This window comes from Argiope bruennichi, chromosome X1 (assembly GCF_947563725.1).
Source record: "Argiope bruennichi chromosome X1, qqArgBrue1.1, whole genome shotgun sequence".
NCBI lineage: Eukaryota > Metazoa > Arthropoda > Arachnida > Araneae > Araneidae > Argiope > Argiope bruennichi.
In genome coordinates this window covers 118,105,497-118,129,656 of record NC_079162.1, presented here as the reverse complement: position 1 = coordinate 118,129,656, position 24,160 = coordinate 118,105,497, and the positions used below count along the sequence as shown (strand labels likewise).

Sequence of the window (24,160 nt, the reverse complement as noted above, 5' to 3'; positions counted from 1 at the left end):
TCTTGTTATATAAATAGAATACACTTTTTTTTTTTTGCCATTTTAGCATTGTTATAAATAAGGAAATGTACCAAGCAGTTTTCATCTTAAAGAAAATAAGCACATGAATGTATTTAAAACAAACAAACTAGAAGCTTTTATTGCATATTTTTTTTTTTCATATAGCACGAAAGTACCAACTACAATTTTAAAAACGTTGTAAATTCAATCCTTTATATCGCTTGTGAAATTTGCTGTTTCATATTTATATATATTCAAATTTAAAAGCCTAGAAAAACTAAAAAGCTGAAAGAGTTGTACTAAAATGTACAATGATCAATTATGGGCATATTAATATTGCACACGATGGTTTTTATTTGGAAAAACACACGGTTATCGTTTTATCTTCTGATATTATACTCCAAAGCATGTATTTTATTTTTATTTTTTAATATTTGGCATTAAAATCTTCTTTTATTCGCCTTCTCTCCCCCCCCCCCAAATTTATTTCCTAATATTACTTTTAGTGCTGTTTATTTATTTTTTTGTTTGTTTTTCAGTAATTACGAAAATTTTTACAATTGTCTTTATAATTAATATATTTAATTGTCATATACGAACTAAGTCAATTATGTATATTTCTTGCCTAAGATTAAAGGTTTTATACAACTTCTAGATATTTGTTTCGTCATCTTTATGATCACCTACATGTTTTAAAACACTATCATTCTGATTTTTTTCTGAATTGTATATAGATATTTGTGAAAATTTCTCAATATTTTCGTTTTCAAATGAATAGAGCTTATACAGGACATCTCAAAATGTCGTTTACAAACTTATAAGAATAGGTTAGGCATACAGAATCAAATTATTTTTGCAATAGAACATGAGATTGGCAATGTAAGAGTGAAGGGGTGATACAGGGGATCTTTGTCATTCAATTAAGTAAAAGAAAACCATACACCAGATAAAATGTATAACACAAATTTAATGGAATACGGATTAAGCATAGAACAACCCCCCCCCCCTCCCCCTTTTTTTTACTTCATTTAGCATTTAAAATGTTGAAATATTTTTTTCTAATGTTCTAACAATAGAGTCTTTTTTTTTTTTTTTTTTTTAAGAAATAAGGAGATCAAACTAAAAATCGTAAAAGTATTCAAGTTGTTAAAAATACTCAAAGCGAATTAGATTTTAATCGCATTCAAAAATATTTGAAATTAATTTGTCATTAGGAAGATACTGTGAATTAATTGCCTTACTGTGATGGAGAACAGATGACTTGATCTTCCTTCCATAGGAAGTTTTGAATGCCTGTAAATCACGTGCTGCTGATATGAGTTATTCGCATTTGAAATTCATGAAACTTACTCTAATTAGTTGGTCATAAGATACTGCTCGTTTGTTCTGCTGGAAATGACACAATTTATTAGCATTTTGAAAAAAAAATGAAAATGTTCCATAACTTTTGAACGTAGTAATACAGTTTTATGGTCTCATCGAAATATATCTGTACCCACTCTCCAAATGAAAGACAATACTCTATAGTATTGTCTTTCATTTTGGAGAGTGGGATGTTTTCTTCAGTTTCAGCATTTCATATAATATTGATGGCCTCCATGGATTAGAGGTATAATCTTGGTCCTAACTTAAAAAATCACGGATGCCAGATCTGACACCACTGAATATTCGCCATATTCTACTTTTAGTCAGTTATTGGGAATCAAAGGCTCTAACATTAGTGAGGTTTGAAAGTTTGAATTATGTGCTGCAATATTAAGTTCCATCTTCGTCTTCTGCTCGCATTTCTGAATCCCCAGATTCATTGATATTAATCTTCGAATAGCTTCAAAACGAGACCTCATTGTAACAATTAAAACTTAACGAAAGCTAAAAGACTTTAACTTCAAAAAGAAAAATGTGCTTCCTCGATTTAATGGCTCATAGTATTTGAACAGAGTTTTTAAAATTCTAATAGATGTTACGGATTTGTTGAATTTAGCTCATTCTCAGCAGTATACGAATTCGAAGCAACCTCCAGAAAAGATAAATAATAATTGCGCTTATTCTAGTCAATTTATATACAAAAAAAAGGATGTATTTTTCAGATATCTATAAACATTTCCAACGTATCTAAACTGGTATGCAAATCAAATTTTAGACATAACGAAAACTCTTGGAGGATGAGGTACTGGTCCGTGGCGAAGAATTTGTTAAACTTCATTGTGTAAACTAATCATTCACATAAATAGTATAGCATAGATTTTTTGACAAAAAAAAGAATTCTGTTTATTGCATTGTCATTTAGTGATGAAATAGTTAATAGTCTCTTCTCGTTTTTAGAACAAAAGCATCAGTGATTGAAAGGGATTATGAATGCCTGAGACAATGAACCAGATCCACTGGAGGGTAAAAAAAATTACTTCGTCAGCTAAGAAGCATTCAACGCTTGATGAAACATTTTCCGTAGGATAATCACGTCTGCAGATTGAATAAAATTTAAGCGTTACCTTATACAATTATTATTCAAACGAATCTCAAAAACTAATTACTTACCTTATTATAAGTTAAATAATACATTGTTTCTTTATTAAACGACTCTTGTTGAACTTTCAATTTAAATCATTCCTAATCAAAAGCTTCTTGCATGCACTGAATTCAAGTGACAAGTAAAAGACAAATAGATTTGTTGAGCGATTTGCGACTTAATTTTCTTATTTTATTCTTCATCATTTTATTATATTTTAATCTGTGAATGCAAAATAGCAAAGTGTCAATGGTCATTGTGACACGTTTTTAAATTGCTGCGATGCACATTGATTTGTATTGACAAGACATTATTGTTACTTTTAGTGTTTCGAATTTTGTTTCTATTGCGATTATATGTTAGAATGGAAATCATTATAAACATTCTAACTGTGCTAAGCTGCTTAAAGAGAGCTTAAACAGCTATAGGATTTATAAAGCATTACAATGTGAGAATGGATGTTCACACACTTGGCATTTAAATCCCATTCCCACAGACAGGATAATTGAGTATTTCTGCTTTTAAGGCAGACATGCATGGGACGGAGAAACACGTGATATATGCCCGTGACGTAGAAACTTTCAAGAACCAACAGGAGTGATCACCCCAAAACTTTCTCGCATATTTTCTGATAGAGATGAATTCAAGCCTCAGACAAATTTTTTTCAATCTGACAGAGAACTACAATTGCTGTCATAAAATCGCATACCAAATTTGATGTATTTAAGTCATTGTATTTTTGATTTATCGAATAGAGTTTATATGCTTCTGAAAGTACACACCAACAGACAATCAACCCCTAATTGGATTTGGTTCAAAATTTGATAAGTATCTACACTGTAGATGCTAATATGCTACACTATACACAATGCTAGAATGCTACACTATGGATCTGTGTACTGAATTTTATCCATTTAGCTCTCTTCGTTTCTTAGTTATAGTTTTAACTTATATTCGAACAGCCAGGCAAGCAGACTTCCGTTGAATAGATTTTGATTAAAATTTGGCAGAAATCTGCGAATTTGATGTATATATCAAATTTCTAGCTCAAAGAGTTTTTGAGTTATCTTTGTCACAGACTGACATTTTCCAAAAATGCGCTTTTCGAACTCAGGAAGGTCTCCAGTGATTCGTCAAAATCTCGGGCTCATTGGTTGAAATATTTTCTCTTTTACTGTTTATACGAGAAAGTAAAAAAGCAATCCAAGACAGAAAAAAAAATTTGAAGACTTGGCACATTCATTTCAAGAATTAGTAAACATAGTGATTAGACTCTTAAATTGGAATTCACAACGGTGGATAAACGTGACAATGAAATTTAAAAGAGACAGACAATGAAGGAGAATATCAGCTAACGAATTGATTAGGCTTTAACATAGTGATTAGGCTCTTAAATTGAAATTCACGACGGTGGATAAACGTGACCATGAAATTTGAAAGAGGCAGACAATGAAGGAGAATATCAGCTAACGAATTGATTAGGCTCTAACATAGTGATTAGGCTCTTAAATTGAAATTCACGACGGTGGATAAACGTGACCATGAAATTTAAAAGAGACAGACAATGAAGGAGAATATCAGCTAACGAATTTATTAGGCTCTAACATAGTGATTAGGCTCTTAAATTGAAATTCACGACGGTGGATAAACGTGACCATGAAATTTAAAAGAGACAGACAATGAAGGAGAATATCAGCTAACGAATTGATTAGGCTCTAACATAGTGATTAGGCTCTTAAATTGAAATTCACGACGGTGGATAAACGTGACCATGAAATTTAAAAGAGACAGACAATGAAGGAGAATATCAGCTAACGAATTGATTAGGCTCTAACATAGTGATTAGGCTCTTAAATTGAAATTCACGACGGTGGATAAACGTGACCATGAAATTTGAAAGAGACAGACAATGAAGGAGAATATCAGCTAACGAATTGATTAGGCTCTAACATAGTGATTAGGCTCTTAAATTGAAATTCACGACGGTGGATAAACGTGACCATGAAATTTGAAAGAGGCAGACAATGAAGGAGAATATCAGCTAACGAATTGATTAGGCTCTAACATAGTGATTAGGCTCTTAAATTGAAATTCACGACGGTGGATAAACGTGACCATGAAATTTAAAAGAGACAGACAATGAAGGAGAATATCAGCTAACGAATTGATTAGGCTCTAACATAGTGATTAGGCTCTTAAATTGAAATTCACGACGGTGGATAAACGTGACCATGAAATTTAAAAGAGACAGACAATGAAGGAGAATATCAGCTAACGAATTGATTAGGCTCTAACATAGTGATTAGGCTCTTAAATTGAAATTCACGACGGTGGATAAACGTGACCATGAAATTTAAAAGAGACAGACAATGAAGGAGAATATCAGCTAACGAATTGATTAGGCTCTAACATAGTGATTAGGCTCTTAAATTGAAATTCACGACGGTGGATAAACGCGACAATGAAGTTTGAAAGAGACGGATAGTGAAGGAGAATACCAATTAAGGAATTTTAATATTTAACACAAATTGCTAATTTAACTTCTCTGGGGTATGTGAATCAAAAAAAAACTTCAGTTTTGACTACAACTAGATAGATTTTTCAGGAGTTAGGCCAAGATAAGGTGTGTGATTTGAACTTTCTTTTTACCTTAACACTCTCATTAGGATTTGTTTTACTTTCATGTTGTATGTACAATCCATATTGGCTTGATGTCAAACAATGCTATCTACAATTTTTTTGAATTAATGTATTACTTGAAAAAAGAAGTGATCCGTGATATCAAACAGCTCTGTAATTAGAACAAAATCGTACTATTAACATGGGTAGATCATGATCAAGGATGATTAGGCAAGTTATAGTTTAGACTATGGGATTGTAATTTTATTTTATTAACCTGTCGTTGCACGGAATCGAAGTCGTTTCATGTGTAGTCCTTTAATCGTCTGAAACTTATTTGAATTAGAAAATCGTTTGAAACAGACGATTTTTAAAAATGCCGATATATAACTTTCTTCAAAAGTTATTAACATTTATTATTATATTAATACTACAAATTTGCTTCACAAATTTTGAAGTATAAGAACCGTTTTTAAGAACATTTTGAAACAATTTTATAGTTAATATTTCAATAATAAAACAAATGAAAATAAATCAAATCAATTGTTTTTCCTGATACGAATTGTCAATCACCTACTTTGCAAGTTTACTTTTAGAATTTTGCTAATGTTCTAGTAACAGTTCTTCATATATATTCTTGTTATTCAACAATAAAAAAAAATTTACTCGTTCGTAAAAAGCCTTAATTTCCTTGCCTTCTTTTTAATTTGAGCGGGGTATTGTGTTTTCTTTTAGGTATAGTTAAGTCACTTTTAGAAATTTCTCATTATTCAGAGGTCTATACTCTTCTCAAATGCAGTATTATTTACTAGTTATTTCTTAAAAGACGCAAGTAAAGGCGACAGAAGATTTTAGCTCCAGTAATTCTTTGATCTAATTAAATAAACTTAATTTTAAAAAATAAAACAGAAATATCAAAACATTGAGGCAGAGTAGCCTCGTGGCCTGAAGCTACTGGTATCGTCGAATATCTGTTTCATTCGCTGCAGAAGCTTTATTTTGATTTTATTTTATTTCATTCTATTTTATTTATTTATTTTTGCCTTCTTTTCAGTTTAGACATTTAACTTATGCTTACTTTCAGGCGTCCTTAAATTTCTACTTTAAAACCAATAAAAACTTCGTCAAACGTTTTGTATTAAAAAAAAAAATTAATGAATAGTGGTAGAGAAGTTCAAAGTTGTGCCGTTACTTGGCAAAGGAGTAGATATATATTTCAATGTTTCAAAATCCTCTACGTTAATTTTTTTAAAAATTAATAACAGTTGAAGGAAGAAAGGAATTTGATGTCGTTGAAAAGGTAAAATTTTGATTTTGAAGTTAGTTCTAGAATATTTTTTTTTTGGGGGGGGGGGGGTCATTTCTTCCGAAGTTATTGAGGGAAAAAGGTAGAATTTTGGTTAATTCCTATTTAATTTAATATTTAATTCATTTTTGTACTTTGAGGGTTTGGCAGTATTCTTTCTCTTTTCTTAAATAATAAATATAAAAAATTTAGTTGAAGTTGGCCCAGTTATTTCAGAGGAAAAGGGACACGTAAATACAGAACCACAAACACTTTTATTTATATTAAACTTATGTCTGCAATAGTTAAAATTTAAATCATTCCGAAGTTGCAATTCAATGTAGATAATTTCATGAAAGTTAACAGAAGGGCAAAATAATTTTAAGGTTATCAAACACTTTGCAGAATAATTTACAATGATATTGAAATTGAATAAAGCTAAGTAACAATTGGCATAAGTAATATATTCTAAAATAGTTTAATAGTTTTATCCGAATTTTTAATTAAATGGATAATTATTAAAGTTTAATGTCTTGTAATGCATTTTAATTTGAATTATATTCAACCGAAAAACCTATAACTGTTTTATGTTGCTTAATAGTAAAAGAATCTCATGTTACTATTAAATACATTAATTTAACTTGACTTTTTTCATGTTTAAAAAGTTAGTATTTATTAGTCTGTTTTCACTTACTTCTTGATTATTAGAGGATAGAAAAAATTTATTTTCTCGATAAAAATTTTCTTTTTTAATAATTTCAGAACCTGATTGTCTGTTAATTATTTATAAATAAAATTTTGATTCCATACCAATGGTGCCACTTGGTAGTGAGTTTTTTAAACAATAGATCTTAAGATTAAAAAGTGGAAAATAATTAAAATAAATAATATTTCTGCTGCTAAATATACCAATAAAACTAAATTTTTATGATTTTTAACGTATTTCTTTCTTCTTTAGAAACGGATACCAGCAGAGAAGAAAATTCATCTTCATTTGAAAATTCTTTCATTGAATCTTCATCATTCATCAATATTTATGAAGCCTCATCGTTAAATGTTTCGGATATCATCGAAACTCCACATTTGCCAAAAACTATCACAAGTTCTCCTTATTTATTTACCAGTATTAGTCAAAACCTAAGAGATGATGTATCCACTCATTTTACTGAAAATTTCATTAATGAAGATTCATCAATAGCATTAGAATCATCTTTACAAGATGCTGACATATTTTTATCTAGTTCAGCAGATTCACTGCTGAATTATTATGGAGATTTTGAAGCCATGATTGAAAGTGCCGTAGAAATTAGTCCAACTGCAGAAAGACGTATTTATATACCCTCATCCCTGACAAATTCACCTCAACTTGAATCATTTAGTTCGAATTTTGATACAAAGGAATATGATACCGAAGACAGTTTTTCCGATTTTCACTTTATTGAAGTTACTCCAGTAACACCAACTGCTGTATATAGTGAAGTTGAAGTATCGACATCATTACCTTTGGATGAAACATCCTCATCAATTTACAGTAGTCAATTATTGCCTTCCAGCACTTCTTCATATGTCAGTAATATATTAATTGAAATTAAAGAATCTTCAACTGCTGGCAGTTCGAAGTTGAGTCAATATGTTTCATCACCAGTCCTGAAAAATGAAAAAGAATTTTTTACAGAAAGCATAGGTTCTTCTAATAATACAGAGAATGATCCATCTAATGACTCACTTGAAGTAGCAGGAAGTGAAATCTTAAGGGAAAGTAATGTATCGCATGAAATAATTAATGATGATCTGGAGATCAAAAATAAAACATCTAGAAACGAAGATCCTCAGTTGGATGATATCATCAGTGGTATTGTTCATTTGTTAGCTGGAAAAGTTCAGCTTGGCAGACCGGTTTTTGCCCCACCTCCTAAACGACAAAATAGACCTCCTGCACATTCTACACGCATTAATAACAGAGGACCATTAAGCTCTTCTTCAACACCGTATAGTCGTACAATTGTTGTTTTTTCTCAGCCTCAAAATCCTTCTATTTCCGTAACAGAAATGCACCGGCCTATGCAGTTCCCTCCATCAGGTGCAGTTGGTGGCATTCTACCTCACCCATCAGATAAACCTGAACATGCTTTGAAAATACGGCCTACAAGAGTAAATGACAGGCCACTTGCAAGTGCTCCTGGTAACCATTTTCAACACTTTGGCGGAAAAGTGCCTGCAAATGGGTATAACCAACCACCTTTCACAGGTGAGGTATTTTCTCAAGATGGCGCTCCTTTACGACCTAAATTACAGCTTGCAAATGTCCCGGATGGTGTTATTTTAAATACATTTCCAGAAAATTCTAAACCACAAAATCAGAAGGACATTTCTACAACGAAACGTACTCACTTCATCTTCTCCGATTCTTTTGATTCTACGCAAGATTTCCATACGAGGCCACTTCCTTCCAATGTTCAAACAACTAAAACTTTTGCTACAATTATAAATCCACAATTAAATTCAGCGAATAAACTCTCATCTACAAATACTTTTGAAGTCTTTACAGATCAAACAAATTCTCAAGAAATACTTAAGAAAACAGTGAAAGCTTCCACAGGTTCATCTTCAGTTGCGGTTCCTACAGAAAGCTTTCCACGGGACAGTATTAAGCCCACAAAGGTACATAAAAATTTTGTAACTGTTGATAACCAAACAGTGCCGTTTGGGCCAATTACAGACTGGGTTCCAGTTATTGAAAGACCATCTATGAGATTTAAACCCGTTTCCTCTAATTTAAATAAAACCCGAGCAGATTCTGATGTTTCAATTATAATGCAACCGATTATTTTTGATATAACAGTTAGTCAATCCTATAATGATCCTAATATTTCAGCCAACAAGACAACAGAAGCTTCAAGTTCTTCAATATTCAACTCCACTAATATTCGAACATATTTGACTGAAATCGTTGACACTAGCTCTACATTCAATACAAAACTAGAAATTTTGACCTCAGAGGTTCTGGAATCTCAAAATGATTATACATCCTCCTCCATAAGTACTCCAGTATTAATAGATAGTAGAATTCCAGTATTAATAGATAGTAGAGTTGTTACTACTCCTGCTCCTGACACTAAAATATCTAAAATAGCAACTGCTTGGGAAGATATACGTACAGTACTGAAAGAGGAGAGTCAAAACCGTCCAAAGCTTTCTGAAACTGTGTATTCTGCGCCAAAACCAACAATACCTTCGGTGCAATACAACGTAATAAGTAGCCGAGTAGAAGAAAAAAGAACCCAACAAAAATCGTATGCCACATCACCTTCCTTAAATTCACCATCATCAAAAACTTTTGGAACCCTATTTTCTGCTCCTTCGAATAATAACCCAAATTTAGGCCGACCCTTTGTAAAACCAGTTGAAATTGAAGAGGTTCGACCGTATGTTGGTGCTATCAATCCTGTCGACCAGGATCGAACTCGGCCAGCGTATCCACCCTTCCGAGGAGCATATCCATCAGGAACAGTTCAAGTTACAAGAGCAGGCGTAAATGTTAGAGAAGAAAGTACATCGCTGCCAAATAATCCACTTTTTACCAGCCGGACACCTATCATTCGAAGTCCCCCAAGACCTAGACCAAATACAATTAGGTAAGTTTTTCTTTCCTCTATTATTTTTCAAGAATTGTGTTGAAATTTGTGACCAATATTAGAACAGAATGGGGGGGAAAGTCTGTCCATAACTTTCTAAAAATTAGGTTTGCATTTATTGTGAAATTTATTTTCGTCATGATTAATCAATGAATTCAAATTATGACTGGAGCTCCTTCCAGAAATATTTTCAAGTTTATTCCATACAATTTTTCAACGAAAAAATATTACTTAGTAACTTTTAAATTGTGAGGTTTCCGTAAATAATTATTGTTTAAAAATATTTTAAACATTATCTTATCCGTAAATAATTATTGTTTAAAAATATTTTAAACATTATCTTATCTTACTTGTAAGCTTAGTTTTCTAATGTACTGAGAAAAAAAAGTTAAAAATTAAATTATTGTGAGGAAAAAAATTAAAAAATCGAAAAATGAAATCAGAAGTAAGAGCATACACCTTTTCTCTAAAGAAGTAATACGCTTTCAGTGCATGCTTCTATGGTTATTTAACTGAGGGAAATATTTGAATGTTTCTCCATATGGTTGCTTAGTACATCGGCGTCATTGTCCAAGTATCCTCGTTTTGGGCATCGTGTAGAAGTATGGACAGGGTTGTGCTGACATCGCCCTCGTCATTTATAAATAGCAAGATTCGTAAAAATAATTCATCGAATATCTTCAAATAGGAAGATTATTCTAAAATATATAAATATAATTCATTTAAAATAAATATAATTTTTTATAAATCAGTAAGATTCGATAGTAGCTAATTGCGATTAATGCTTCATACTTTCTGAGTTGGGAGATTTGTTTCAAATTTTAGCTCTAACAGCTATTCAGCAACCATTGTATATATAAGCCTTTATAACCTCTGTTGTATATAAACAATTGTATTTTGAATTCTCATTTATTTCATCTGGCTGAGATGATATATTTTCCTTTAATAGTAAATTTATGTGGAAAATATAAATGACTTTCACTTCGTATAATATACAGCGAATGAAAATGAGTACAAGAATGCTGAAAATTTAATCGTAATGAAATTAGATTCTTAATGTTTTAAATAATTTTTTAACAGTTGAAATTTCAACTATAGTACTATTCATTTTGCTCTCATTAAGAAATTAAAAGCTTCTTGTCTTTATTTCAAAGTAGGAATCTATTTTAAATGAATCGTATGAAATACAGCATGTTGCCACTAATCAATAAAAATAAGAAGAAATTTTGGCTGTATTTATTATCAGAATGAATAAATTCAATTATTTTGGCCACTTCTTAAATTTTTAGAAATACGTACAACTTAGTTTAGTCTTTGAAAGAGATAATCTTTCAAGTAGAAATACGGTATAGTTACTCCCATAAAATACTAACATCTAACATCTTCTTTAACTGAAACCTTCTGCTGCTCCAGAATTCGGTTGTTCCATCCGTGACTGTAAATATGATGACCGAAAGAAGGCGAGTTCTGCAAATATTTGTGTATTCTGGCATGAGTAATGAACTGGAACATTTTCACATGTAGACATTTTATTCCAATAAGTTTTCAGTACAATTAAGAACGTAAACATTGCTTTAGTAGGTCATCCAAGGGCAGGCAAAATAAAAGATTCAATTCAAACTCAAGGACTTAAGAAAAAGAAAACTAAATAATAGCTCTTAACACTCATCAGTAGTTACATAATATAAATTTAAATAATTGATGCATGATATTTTGAGATTGCATTTTGTCAATCTGTCCGAATACAACTATCAAGAGTAAATTTTTTGTTGTTTATAAAATAAATAATTCACGGAACCGGCTGTCTTCATTTTCATCAGACTACCGTTTAATTTGTCATGGCTTAATTACACCTCGGTACAATTCACAACAACATGGTATAATTCGTATACAACCACATAAGGGCAGTTAGAAACTGGTATTTCTAATGGGATGGACAGAAGATCATTTTGAGTTACACGCAGTCTGTTCGTAACAGATCTGAACAGGACATCTGAGTAATCATCTTCTCTTCTTACTTCCACGTCACATCCAAGTGAATTTGGTTTGCTCACGATGAGAGATTTAACGTACATGACGGATCTTGAGAAGAACGAATCAAAAATCTTACTAAACCAGAGTAATCAAGGATAAGAAAATGTAAAATGAGATCCCTCCTCAGAAATCCTTTTTATTGTCTGACGTTATCGAACACAAATAAATTATTAAGACCCTTTTCCAATAAGGAATTGTTATAATAATAGAAATCAAAACTAAACAATGAAAATAATATCATATTTTTAAAATAAAAATAATTTTTATTTGTTTATTAATCACCGTAAAGCACGTATTTTTAGTTCAATATTTCAGCCATTTATATAATGGCAATTTGCATGCTTCAAAGGCATTCGGATCATCCTAATAATAATAATAAGTTTTTTTTAAGTTCTAAAATAAATATCCCAAATAATCACTAGTTAAAATTTGTTTTTAAAAACTGTTCTTATTAAATTTATTCTGATGAAATTCTCAAAAAATAATTTTTAATCTAAGATTGATTAACTGAACTTTTAAAATAATTATTCTCTAATAATGTATATAAAATATTCTAATATATAAAATAAAATATCTGTATTTATATCAGATGCAAAAGGAGAGAGGATTGAGAGGATTGAATCTAACATCTTACTAAACCAGAGTAGTCAAGGATAAGAAAATGTAAAATGAGATCCCTCCGCAGAAATCCTTTTTATTGTCTGACGTTATCAAAATAACTAAACACAAATAAATTATTAAGACCCTTTTCCAATAAGGAATTGTTATAATAATAGAAATCAAAACTAAACAATGAAAATAATATCATATTTTTAAAATAAAAATAATTTTTATTTGTTTATTAATCACCGTAAAGCACGTATTTTTAGTTCAATATTTCAGCCATTTATATAATGGCAATTTGCATGCTTCAAAGGCATTCGGATCATCCTAATAATAATAATAAGTTTTTTTTAAGTTCTAAAATAAATATCCCAAATAATCACTAGTTAAAATTTGTTTTTAAAAACTGTTATTAAATTTATTCTGATGAAATTCTCAAAAAATAATTTTTAATCTAAGATTGATTAACTGAACTTTTAAAATAATTATTCTCTAATAATGTATATAAAATATTCTAATATATAAAATAAAATATCTGTATTTATATCAGATGCAAAAATAATTCTTATATGAAATAAATGCACGATTAAGTAGATGGTAAATTTACTTAGAGGGAGAATTTCCGAGGATGCAGGCAATAAAAATGCAGATTTTTAATGTGTTAGTGGGTTATTTTGATGAGAAAATGCGCAGGGACCGTAAAAAGAAAAACAACAAAACAGACCATAAAATTTCGTCAAAATATTATCGTGTTTTAGAATTTTATAGGTAACAAGGAAAACTAGAATTGAAATGAGGATAAATATATTTCTCTCGGCAGTTAAATGTAGGGATCACATTTCGTTTTAGTAGAGCCCTTTAATACTAAAAATAAATTACTGAGAAATATTCTTGACTGATCTTTGAGAATCACCTTGAGAGTTTCAAAAATATTTGATTTATTCGATTGTATTCTTGATAAATATATATTCTTATCGATACTCAGTGCTTTTTGATGAATATTATTTTGAGCTTTACGATCACGTAGCGATGTAACAATTGAAAGACACAGGGGTACAGATGCCCCACCTGTCATTCCTTGGTTCTAGTGGATAATTATCGGGTTCCACCATTCACACTAACGATGTGCTTCGCGCACGGTGTTGGGGTGGTAACTCCGTACCTCAATGTCATTCTTGGGTGAAAGGACATAACGATCAAAAGGGTACATTCATAATTGCAAATATGGAAATAATAATAATTTTGGTCAGGCAATCTATCTATATTCCTTCTTCATTTCAATTTATTTTCGTCGCTCCGAAGACCACGAATAGCATTTCGACAGGTGTAATTTATGAGGTATACTTTGAAGATAGTTCTGAGAAAACCTCCCTAGTTTCAAAAATTCAAGTTTGTTTATATATTATGTGTGCTTCACCTTTTTCGCTCAGTCTGTAGTCCAGTATGGATAAACGCGCCATCACATTTGAGCGATGCGTCTAACTCAAATTTCGGTACTGGTAGCTTTGCTTTTCATCTTCTACATAAATCTGAAAGAATCTGTATCATGATAATGGAAGTTATTACTATAGAATTTCGATTGAATAAATCAATTGTTCGTAATTATCATAATCTCTCTGAAAAAAGCAAAGAGGGTGGTCTCTCCCAAAACTTTCTCGAGTTAAGAAGCGTTTTTCCCAACCGACTGAATCCAACACAAAACTACAATTGTAGTCACAATATCACATCCCAAATTTGACACATTTAAGTTACTGCGTTTTTTGGATAATCGCATTTACATACTTCTGAAAGTACAGACCGACAGACGGTCGACCACTTCTTATATTTAGTTCAAAATGTAATAGGTGTCTACACTAGGCATGCTTAATCTGTGTACCAAATTTTATCTTTCTGATTCTCTACGTTTTGTAGTTACCATGCTAACTTGTATTTGAACAGTAAAACAGATAGACTTCTTCTGATTAGATTTTGTTCAAAATTTGATAGAAATCTGCAAATGTAGTATAAAGACAGCATATCAAATTTCATGTGTCTAAGTCAAAGTTTTTAAAATTATTTTAGTCGCAGATTTTATACCAAAAATGTGTTTTTCGAAACAGGGAAATTCGTCAAAATCTTCAATTCGAATTCTTTGGAGATAGCAATACTTTGTCTATACTTTGAATACGAGAAAGTAAAAAAGGAAAAAGGGGAAAACAATCAAAGCGTGGATTTTTTTTCAGTGAGTTCTTTTACAGATTAATTTTTCAATTTATTACAGTGCTACCCCTGCACGACTCCAGCATCAGGATGAGCAACTATTTTTACGAATTTTTGACAAACTCGGATTTTTGGGATCAATTGATTATTCGAGATTAACAATCTGTACAATTATAATACATCTGATTTGAAATTAGGAAGAAAGTAAAGAAAAACAAGTGATAATATTTGACCTCGAGACCTTCCACTTATGCAATGGAGTGTTTACACACGCAATCAGGAGTTGCAAAAAAAGAGATGAAATATATAGAGTAAAATAACACGTTTCGATTTTTCAAACTCTGATTTTCTCAAAACTGTAGGCAAAACAAACCTCTCAAATTATATCTGTCGAAGTGTTGCGCATGGTCTCCGTTTTCCGATGAAAATTAGTAAAATCGGTGAGGAAATGCTGATAGGTCCCACTTGTTGGAATGAGAACGGAATAGAGAGATAGAAACATCACCACAGCATTTGTTGTAAAATTATGTTTGTCATTATTAATTGTCTGACTTGTACTAATTTTCTGAATTATAAGAGGGCATCCATGAGAAACGATCGCAATGAAGGTAATCGCCACCTAGGTAAGCCAAATTTGCTTTTCGTCCCTTTCCCATGTTTGGTGTCATGAAATGACATAAAGGTATAGTTGGTTTTTATGGTGTCTATATTATCTGTCTTCTGTAAATTTTATATGCTGAAGTACTAGTCATGGTCTTGGCGATGAAAATTAATTAATTTAGTATGAGAACGTAAATAGACTCACCTTGTAAATCGTCCTATTTGTTATTGAAGTTAAAATATGCAGTTCGAACCAAACAACAGTCATTCTTCACATTTTCATACCTTTTGAGATCGAATGTTGAGCATCATTTTTTTTTATTTAATTATAACTAGTTTTGCATTTTGCCACATCGAGACTTCCATAAAATAAAATTCATGAAACGACAATTTCCATGAGAAATGACTAGAGAAGTCAATAGATGATAGAAAAGTCAAGTGTAATTCCATTGGAATTCCAATACACTGTATTCATACTTTGTAAATTTGCACTTATTTCTAATTTCAATGTTGCGCTGTGTTATTTATTAATTTATCTTTAATCACTTGTTTATCCGATCAACATATTTTTGAATTTAACCTTTATGGTAGTGGGTTAATATTTTCTAGGAGATCAGGGGATTTTTTTCAGCACAAATTGCGTAAAGCATACATATTACATCAATTAGTTTTGAGAAAAAAGATATAAAGAAGTACCGTAATAATAAGAAGTACTGGAAACTTCTCATGCTGAGAGTGTGGGAAGATATTTATTAATCCTTAAAATGGTTGTGCCATCAACATTTTTGAAACCTTACTTGCTGGGGCACTTTTAAAATGGCTTCAAATGGTGCAATAACCTTACTATCTCTTGGTTAGAGCTGGATAAGACATCTCCCACATAATCCACCCACTAAAAAGTTCCCATGGTCATAAAGAATTGTTGTTTCTTTATTCGAGATTAAAGACAAGACACAAGCGTGGTTGTTATTTCTTGCGGTTAGTCATTTTGCAATGGTATTTCGTCTTTTGTTCGCAAATAAAGAGTTGAGCTATATCTGACAGATTTTCGATTCTAATAATATTACGAAACTTTTAATGTTTTTAAGAAAATCATAGTCCTATTATCCATGGGGTTTTAAAGCTATTCTTTTTTTAACGAATGTTGAAAACGGTGGAAATAATTAAGAAAACATGATAAAATTGTAAGAAAGATGAAGTGAGGATAAAGTAACTTCTATTGTTTGAAAGCTGTGTAATAGAAAAGAAAACAATAATAATACGTTTCTCAAGCAAGTGTAGCAATTCTTCAATAGAGATTAGTGAAACATATGACCCTTATTAATTGACGGATCTATTGTGAGATTAACCGTACGTTCAGAAACATGAAATAGATTCTTTTGATTCTTTATTATGAAAATTTTGAAAACAATTTCTCTTCTTGCGAATAAAGCTATGATTTCTTTTCCCACATACTAACAGAGAACAATAAAAGTAATTCAATTTCCCTGTCAGTGAATTACTTTTATCAGTAATTCATTGACATGGAGATATTTTGCATTACACTAATTCTGTTTCTGAATGTCAAAAGGTCACCATTTTCACAATTTATGAAATATGAGTCATATAAGAAAAGAGAGTTTGCTTTATTTGATTCGTTTATTGCAACCAACATTTTCAAATGAAATAATTTTTCATATTAATTTCTTATACGACTCATATTTTCTATAATATAACATTATGACGACATTACCTTACTGCGTCCCATGTTTCCCAATATGCGTCACTTATAATCTATATATTGCTTTTAAGATGACATGTTAACCTTAATTTAGTGATTGCGATACAGATTTTTAAAAATATTTCGACAATAATTCAACTTTTTCTTGTTATTAATATTGCATTTTTGATACCCATTATATTGATGCAACAATTATACAGCAAAATCAGTGTATATTGAAGTCTAACATGTACTCAAAAGCATCGATTGGGAAGGAACAAAACTCTAAATGATCATATTTACAGTTTGAAGTCTGAATTATACGTGATAAGGACACTATATTATGTAAATTAGCGCTGTATTGCGAGTATCAATTAAAATTATCATGCATTTAATTTGGAAGTATAAAGAATTCTTCCTGAATGATTACAAAGTACGATTGTGCTGACTGGTCAAACAGCTGCACGTACAGCATGCTGCTGAAAAAATGTTGATTGGGATTTGATTCTTTCCAAACACTGAAAAAATAAAGTTCTAAATAATATTAGGCAAATTATTAATCCCTGTATAACACAATTAAATCCTTTCTTATTGAATCAAAACAGTTAAGACAGATTAACGTGACAAGTACAATTAAAATATTAGAGTGGAAGATTTCGTGTTCGATGAAGTACGTTTCAGTTTATTAATTTATGTTACATGAAAACCGTGAGGTCGAAATACCGGGCTACTTGAGAGTTGTTACAACTACCACACCAAATTATTTTTAAACCGGAGGTGCGTTGTATTTTATTATCTGGAGGATTGATTATATACAATTCTCATCATTAGAAAAGAAACAGCAATCATTGTTTCCAAAGTTGGAAACAATTATTATTAGGAATTATTGCTTTTTGAGGATTTTTTATTAATACCGTATGATTTGTTTTACAGAATCGATACTTGTATTGTTGGTGATGATAGCACATGCGACAGTAAATCTAATGAAACATGCAAGACTGAGCAAGGAATTAGTTCCTGCCATTGTAAACCAGGCTACGCAAGATCTTATACTCGAGGTCCTTGTGTTCGTAAGTTATTGTTTTTATATTACTATATTATGCCAATAATATCTTTAATCTGCCATTATACTATACCACTATTTTATTTCATTATGACATTTATGTTTAAAATATCTTAATCGTATCTTTGTTTTCAATTACTTATCATGATTCTACTCTGATGGAAAGTAGAAAATAATGTAAAGTATACAAGAAAAAATAAAATTAAAATAAACACTCATAAAGGAAGAAATAATCCATAATTCAAAAACATACATATGAATAAAAAGTGCATAAACCAGATTAAATAGTCCGCCTACACGTTTAGCACGCCGTTTATAGTGAAAAATTATTTAAAATTTCATTTTTAGTGCTTTTACCTCTATATTTAATTACTTATTGATGTCCTTTGTTTCAAAGATTTGATTTCGAAGAGCTCATAAAATTTTTCTTAAAAAGCTTTTTTCATTTAAATTTCCTTTTAATAATTATTGATAGCAACTATTTTTCTTATTCATTTCTGAATTTACAGCATTTACAGATAACAGAATTTTTTTTTTTTTTTTGTCGGGGACTAAGTAACGAGATTTCTTGCGGAAAAAAGGGTGAAATAATCTGTACAGAAATTATGGGATACTTTACAAAGCATAACTTCTCGGGAAACCCATCCTAAACTACATCATTTGTAAAATTTGATTATATATTCTTGAGGCATTATATTTTCAAAATTTTGCTTTTTTCTTAAAAGAAGAATCCAGTATTATGGAATAAAACTAATTTAGGAAATAATTTAATATCCATTATATGCGATTTTATGTATTATTGATAAAATTTCACTCATGGTTTTTTTTCTTTTTTTATCAAAATGTTATCCAAGAGCATTCGAATTTCAATAACCGTTATTTCCGGTTCTTGCTTCGACACAGTGATGCTATTCTTTTGAAACCCATTTTGATGAAACAGTAAGTTCGCTAATCAAGGGAAGCGGACCGTTACGAAAAGCAACCTTCTAAAGATCTTAGGTTGAACCATGTCGAGGTGAAAACAGTAGAAATAGCTCTTCCGATAACTCTTTCTTCCTTCGGTTTCTTTGGGTGAACAATTCCGGAGCTACAGGAAATAATGTACTTTAATTTTAACAGAACAAACATTTTTCTCTTAAAATTCTACTTCCGAAGTCACTTCTCTGGACTCATATTTAAGTATTATGCATTAAAATTGGCCGATGTTTAAGAGCAGAAAAACTTATCATGCTAAAAGAAAACAAACACATGAAAAAAAAATTTTATTATTTAATCCTTAACGCTTCATTGTCTCGACCCGATAGATTTAAAACAAAATAGTGGGAATAGATTTGAATCAAATCTTATGTGTAAAATATTTAATTTAAATAATTTAGAAGAGCATCTGTGAATGAGATTATAATTAATTGATTTGACACGAATACAAAGTAGCTGTTAAGCAGTTTAAAACAAAAAACAAAAAATGAGACTAATTTTTTAAATAATCAATATAACCCGAAAAATAAAAAATATTATGAAAAAAAAAGACTCATTCAATTACATATGTGGAAAATTGATGATTTTTATAAAATTGGATTCATGAATTTGTGTCGATGAAATTCTTGAATGAATTTGATTTTTATTTGAGCAGTTAAACTCAATTTTGCACCTAAAACAGATATGTAAAGTTATCATAAAAAAAACTGTCCTTTCTACCATTTGCTTAGGAAAGAAACAAAATATACGAAAGAGCAGATTTATACATAATTTTAGACTGCCATTTCTTCACTGTTATATCAAAATGTCGTAAGTCTAATTTGCTAAAATATTTTATTGTTACAAAATACTTGTAGAGCCTAGTTACAGCTATTCTCAGTTTGCTGTATGTGATTGTTGAAAGCTGTTAGAAAACGCCACATATCACTAATGATTCCAGTTGTCACATTAAATTCCTGCAAATTTTGCTGAGTGGAGATTTAACATTTTGTTACAACAACGATAGTTATTACACTGCTTATAAGGCACAGAAAAAACTAATGGCCAGAGATTTTCTATAATGCACAAATGAAATTGTTATGTTAAAAAATTAATAATGGGCGAAAAACACTTCCTGTTATTCAAAAATAAATAAATTAATGTGTTTTATTCTAAGACTAAAACAGAAATTTGGCATTAATCTTGAATTGCATTGTAATGCATACTCCCATACTTTGCATTTTTATTTTCTGCAGATTAATTTTAAATTATTTAATGATTAATAAATAAAAGAAATTAACCGTAAAGTTTCGAAACATTTTAATGCAGAAAGTCTCATTAACCAACTAAAATTAGATTAATTAACTAAGAATTTAATTAAAAATTTTGGATCAGAATAAACGTTTAGAATATTTTCCTATTTTCATTCTTATTGGCATACATAACTGCTGATGAAGAATATTGAATGATTAAAACAGTGAGTAACCTCCCAATTTATTTAAAAATAAAATGTCACTCATTTGTATTCTTATGGCTCTAACAATTATTTGCATTCTCATTTCAGCCGTTGTTTCTCTCATGCTCGCCCTAAAAGTGGACCGTATGGGAAACCGAAAGTTGTCCTTTACCCCTAAATATTTGGACAAAAACTCTGAAGAATATAGGATTCTAGAATTCGAAGCGAAACAAGCGGTAAGTCAACTGTAAAAAATCGAGCACTTGAACTATAACTTTTTCTTTCCCATGCAATAATTCTGCTCTTTACTGGAGTATGCATCTAAATCCTGTACCCTAGTAGAAGAGTTTCAAGGTGGGATGCACATGAAGAGACAAAATGGTAAGAAATATTTTTCTCACAAATAAATAACACAAATAGTCAAAATCCATATTGAAAGATAATGCTCCTGACCCAGAACCCTGCGATGGAGTACCAGGAATACAAAGGTAAAGAGTTTAGCTATTTTTGGCAGAAATGGACCGTAATTTCTAACTATTAGTTTGAAAGAAAAAAAAGAAATTTTCTGATTCTGTAAGTTTTGTGACTGCAAGTTCTATTTGTATCCCATAATAAAAAATTATAGTTGAATGAAAGTAGGGTTATTGTAACTTAGTTGTTTTTTGTATTTTTGAATTTGTTATATGAATTCACACTGTATATTGTATATAATAAAAATTAGATAATTTTGATATAATTTTAATTAAGTGAGATGAATAAATTTTCTGACACAAATGCGATTTTTTTTTTACTTAATTGAAAGCAAATGAAATTTTTGGCTTTTTTTTTTTAAAGTATTTGAACAATTTACTAAGCATATTCAATATATCTGAGGGATACAAAATAAAAGCTCGAATTTCATAAAATTTAAAAAGAATTTTATTCTAATATATACCGAATATGATACTCAAGGCTTTGCGTGACTAATGTAATTTTGAAAACAGAAAGTGTTGTTTAAATTAACATATTCAGAAATTTAGACAATAGAATGATAGTTAACAAGACAATATGATGGGCATTCACCAAAATATATTTTATTGTTGATATGATTCTTTGAATGAATGAAAAACAACAACAAAAATATTTATCCTCTCTTCACATAGTCATGAAACAGGGAAACAGCTGCTTTACATTCTAAACAATGAACTGCAATTGAAGAAATTCTGGTGACGTTGAGAAATATATTATTCTGGATATGTTAAATTTTCACAATCAATTAAAGGTTATGTTCGAGTTAAATTTATTAAATTTAATTTTTCTACTTCTAGCAATAAATTTCTTCGCCTGTTTTAAACTTAAAATCTTCACAAAGGGCAGAATTTATATAATATGCAATCTTTCAAAAGTATTTTATTAGAAAGCAAATTATATTAGTTAAATCTTACTGTGGCAATCCACCAGAATACCATCATTCGAATGGCTCATCACATGTTGGAGTTAAATTTATTCAATTTAATTTTTCTACTTCTAGCTATAAATTTCTTCCCCTGTTTTAAATTTAAAATATTCACAAAAGGTAGAATTTATATAATATGCAATCTTTCAAAAGTATTTTACTAGAAAGCAAACTATATTAGTTAAATCTTACTGTGGCAATCCACCAGAATATCGTCATTCGAATGGCTCATCACATTAAAAAATAACGCAGCAAATGTAAAGTAATAATAAATGTTTAGAATTATCTTTCATAGGTATTTAAAAACCTATAATATATTTTTTAAAGCTGATATTAAATCTGAAAAAATATCTGAAACAAGTTTTTTTCTCTTAAAAAATTAAATTAAAATAATTGGTTTGATCTTTTTTTTTTTGTCTGGCGAAATAATTATTTATAAGTATATTAACTTTAAAGTATAAAAGAAATGAAATTTCCATTTTTCCATTTCAGCTGCCAAAAATAATAATAACTTCATTATAATTGCTTACTTATTTGCTTTCTATTATGTTCCTGAAATATTCAAGTCTCCTTTCTATGGACTTTATTTAACTGTATATACTATTATCATACTTGATGTATCAGTTGAATTACAAAGTTTGGCATAGTTACTAATATAATACTTATTATTATTACTTATTTACTATTTTGATAATCAAATTATTGCCATTTTCAGTTCATGAGCTCTATGTCTGTTTCCGTTGAGATACCAAAAGCTCGTTTTGCCTATCCATTCACTGTTCGGATGTATAGTTTGAAGAAATAATTAATAGCATAAATGTGCTTCATCAGAGCATATCAGTAGTGTAATGAAATGGAATCACTGCATGGAATCTTCTTAACTCATGGGAGATAATTTTCTCTCTGCATGATATCCGAAGAGTACTGCGGGAATTAGGAGTTCCCGCTGTCAACATTAACATAATTCTTATTTGAAACTGCTTGTTGTTGTCATCTAGATAATTTAATCTAAAAACGAAATAAATTTATTCTTGGAAAATAATGAATTGAATTCTATTTAAAAGAAATTTTTAATCTGAAAATGAAATAAATTTATTCATAAAAAGAAGGAAATGAATTCTGTTTAAAAGAAATTTTTAATTTGAAAATGAAATAAATTTATTCATGAAAAGAATAAATTGAATTCTATTTAAAATAAATTTTTAATCTGAAAATAAAATAAATTTATTCATGAAAAGAATGAATTGAATTCTATTTAAAAGAAATTTTTAATCTGAAAATGAAATAAATTTATTTGTGAAAAGAATAAAATGAATTCTATTTAAAAGAAATTTTTAATCTGAAAATAAAATTAATTTATTCATGAAAAGAATGAATTGAATTCTATTTAAAAGAAATTTTTAATTTGAAAATGAAATAAATTTATTCGTGAGAAGAATGAATTGAATTCTATTTAAAAGGAATTTTTAACCTGAAAATAATTTAATATTTATATTTTAAAATATCAATACCTTTTATTAAATTAGAATTTATTTCTAAATTAAGAATAGATGTCGTTGAAATGGATAAGTGTAGAGTTGAAGATTCCAATGCAAGTAATTAAAGGCGTAATTAGCTTTAAATAGAAAAGGTTAATCTTATAAAATCCATTAAATTTAAGAATAATTTTAAATGGAAATATTATTGTACGATTAAACTATTAACGAATTTAGCTCTCTCTCTTGAGGGAAAAAATAAAAATAATTTTTCATTTTTCATTTTTTTTTTTTTTTTTTTTTTTTTTTTTTTTTTTTTTTTTTTACAAAATTAGAAGTTTTATGAGCGTTATAAATGTATATATATTTATATCCTTCCTCTTTCAGGATTTGAAACAGTACAAATATAATTCTGCATGGCCTATTGCAAAATTAATTTCATACAAATTCATTATTTCGTCAAAATGATGTTAATTTAATACAGAAATGTAATTCTGAATTTATACACTTTCGTGACAGACTATCTGGCTTAAATATCTTTTAATATATTAGTTTGTCAGCAAATTACGCAAATTATTCTCATAATTTATCAGTAAA

General features: G+C 29.7%; 1 protein-coding gene across 1 annotated transcript in view; it reads left to right on the top strand.

Moving 5' to 3' along the window:
* Window positions 1-24,160, top strand: part of LOC129959471 (uncharacterized) — a 73,791-nt gene that overhangs the window by 33,074 nt on the left and 16,557 nt on the right. Inside the window, exons 2-4 of the mRNA XM_056072315.1 lie at window positions 7,369-10,045; window positions 18,114-18,250; window positions 20,762-20,889. Of these exons, the coding sequence (XP_055928290.1) occupies window positions 7,369-10,045; window positions 18,114-18,250; window positions 20,762-20,889 (2,942 nt within the window). The remainder of the gene's footprint in view (window positions 1-7,368; window positions 10,046-18,113; window positions 18,251-20,761; window positions 20,890-24,160) is intronic.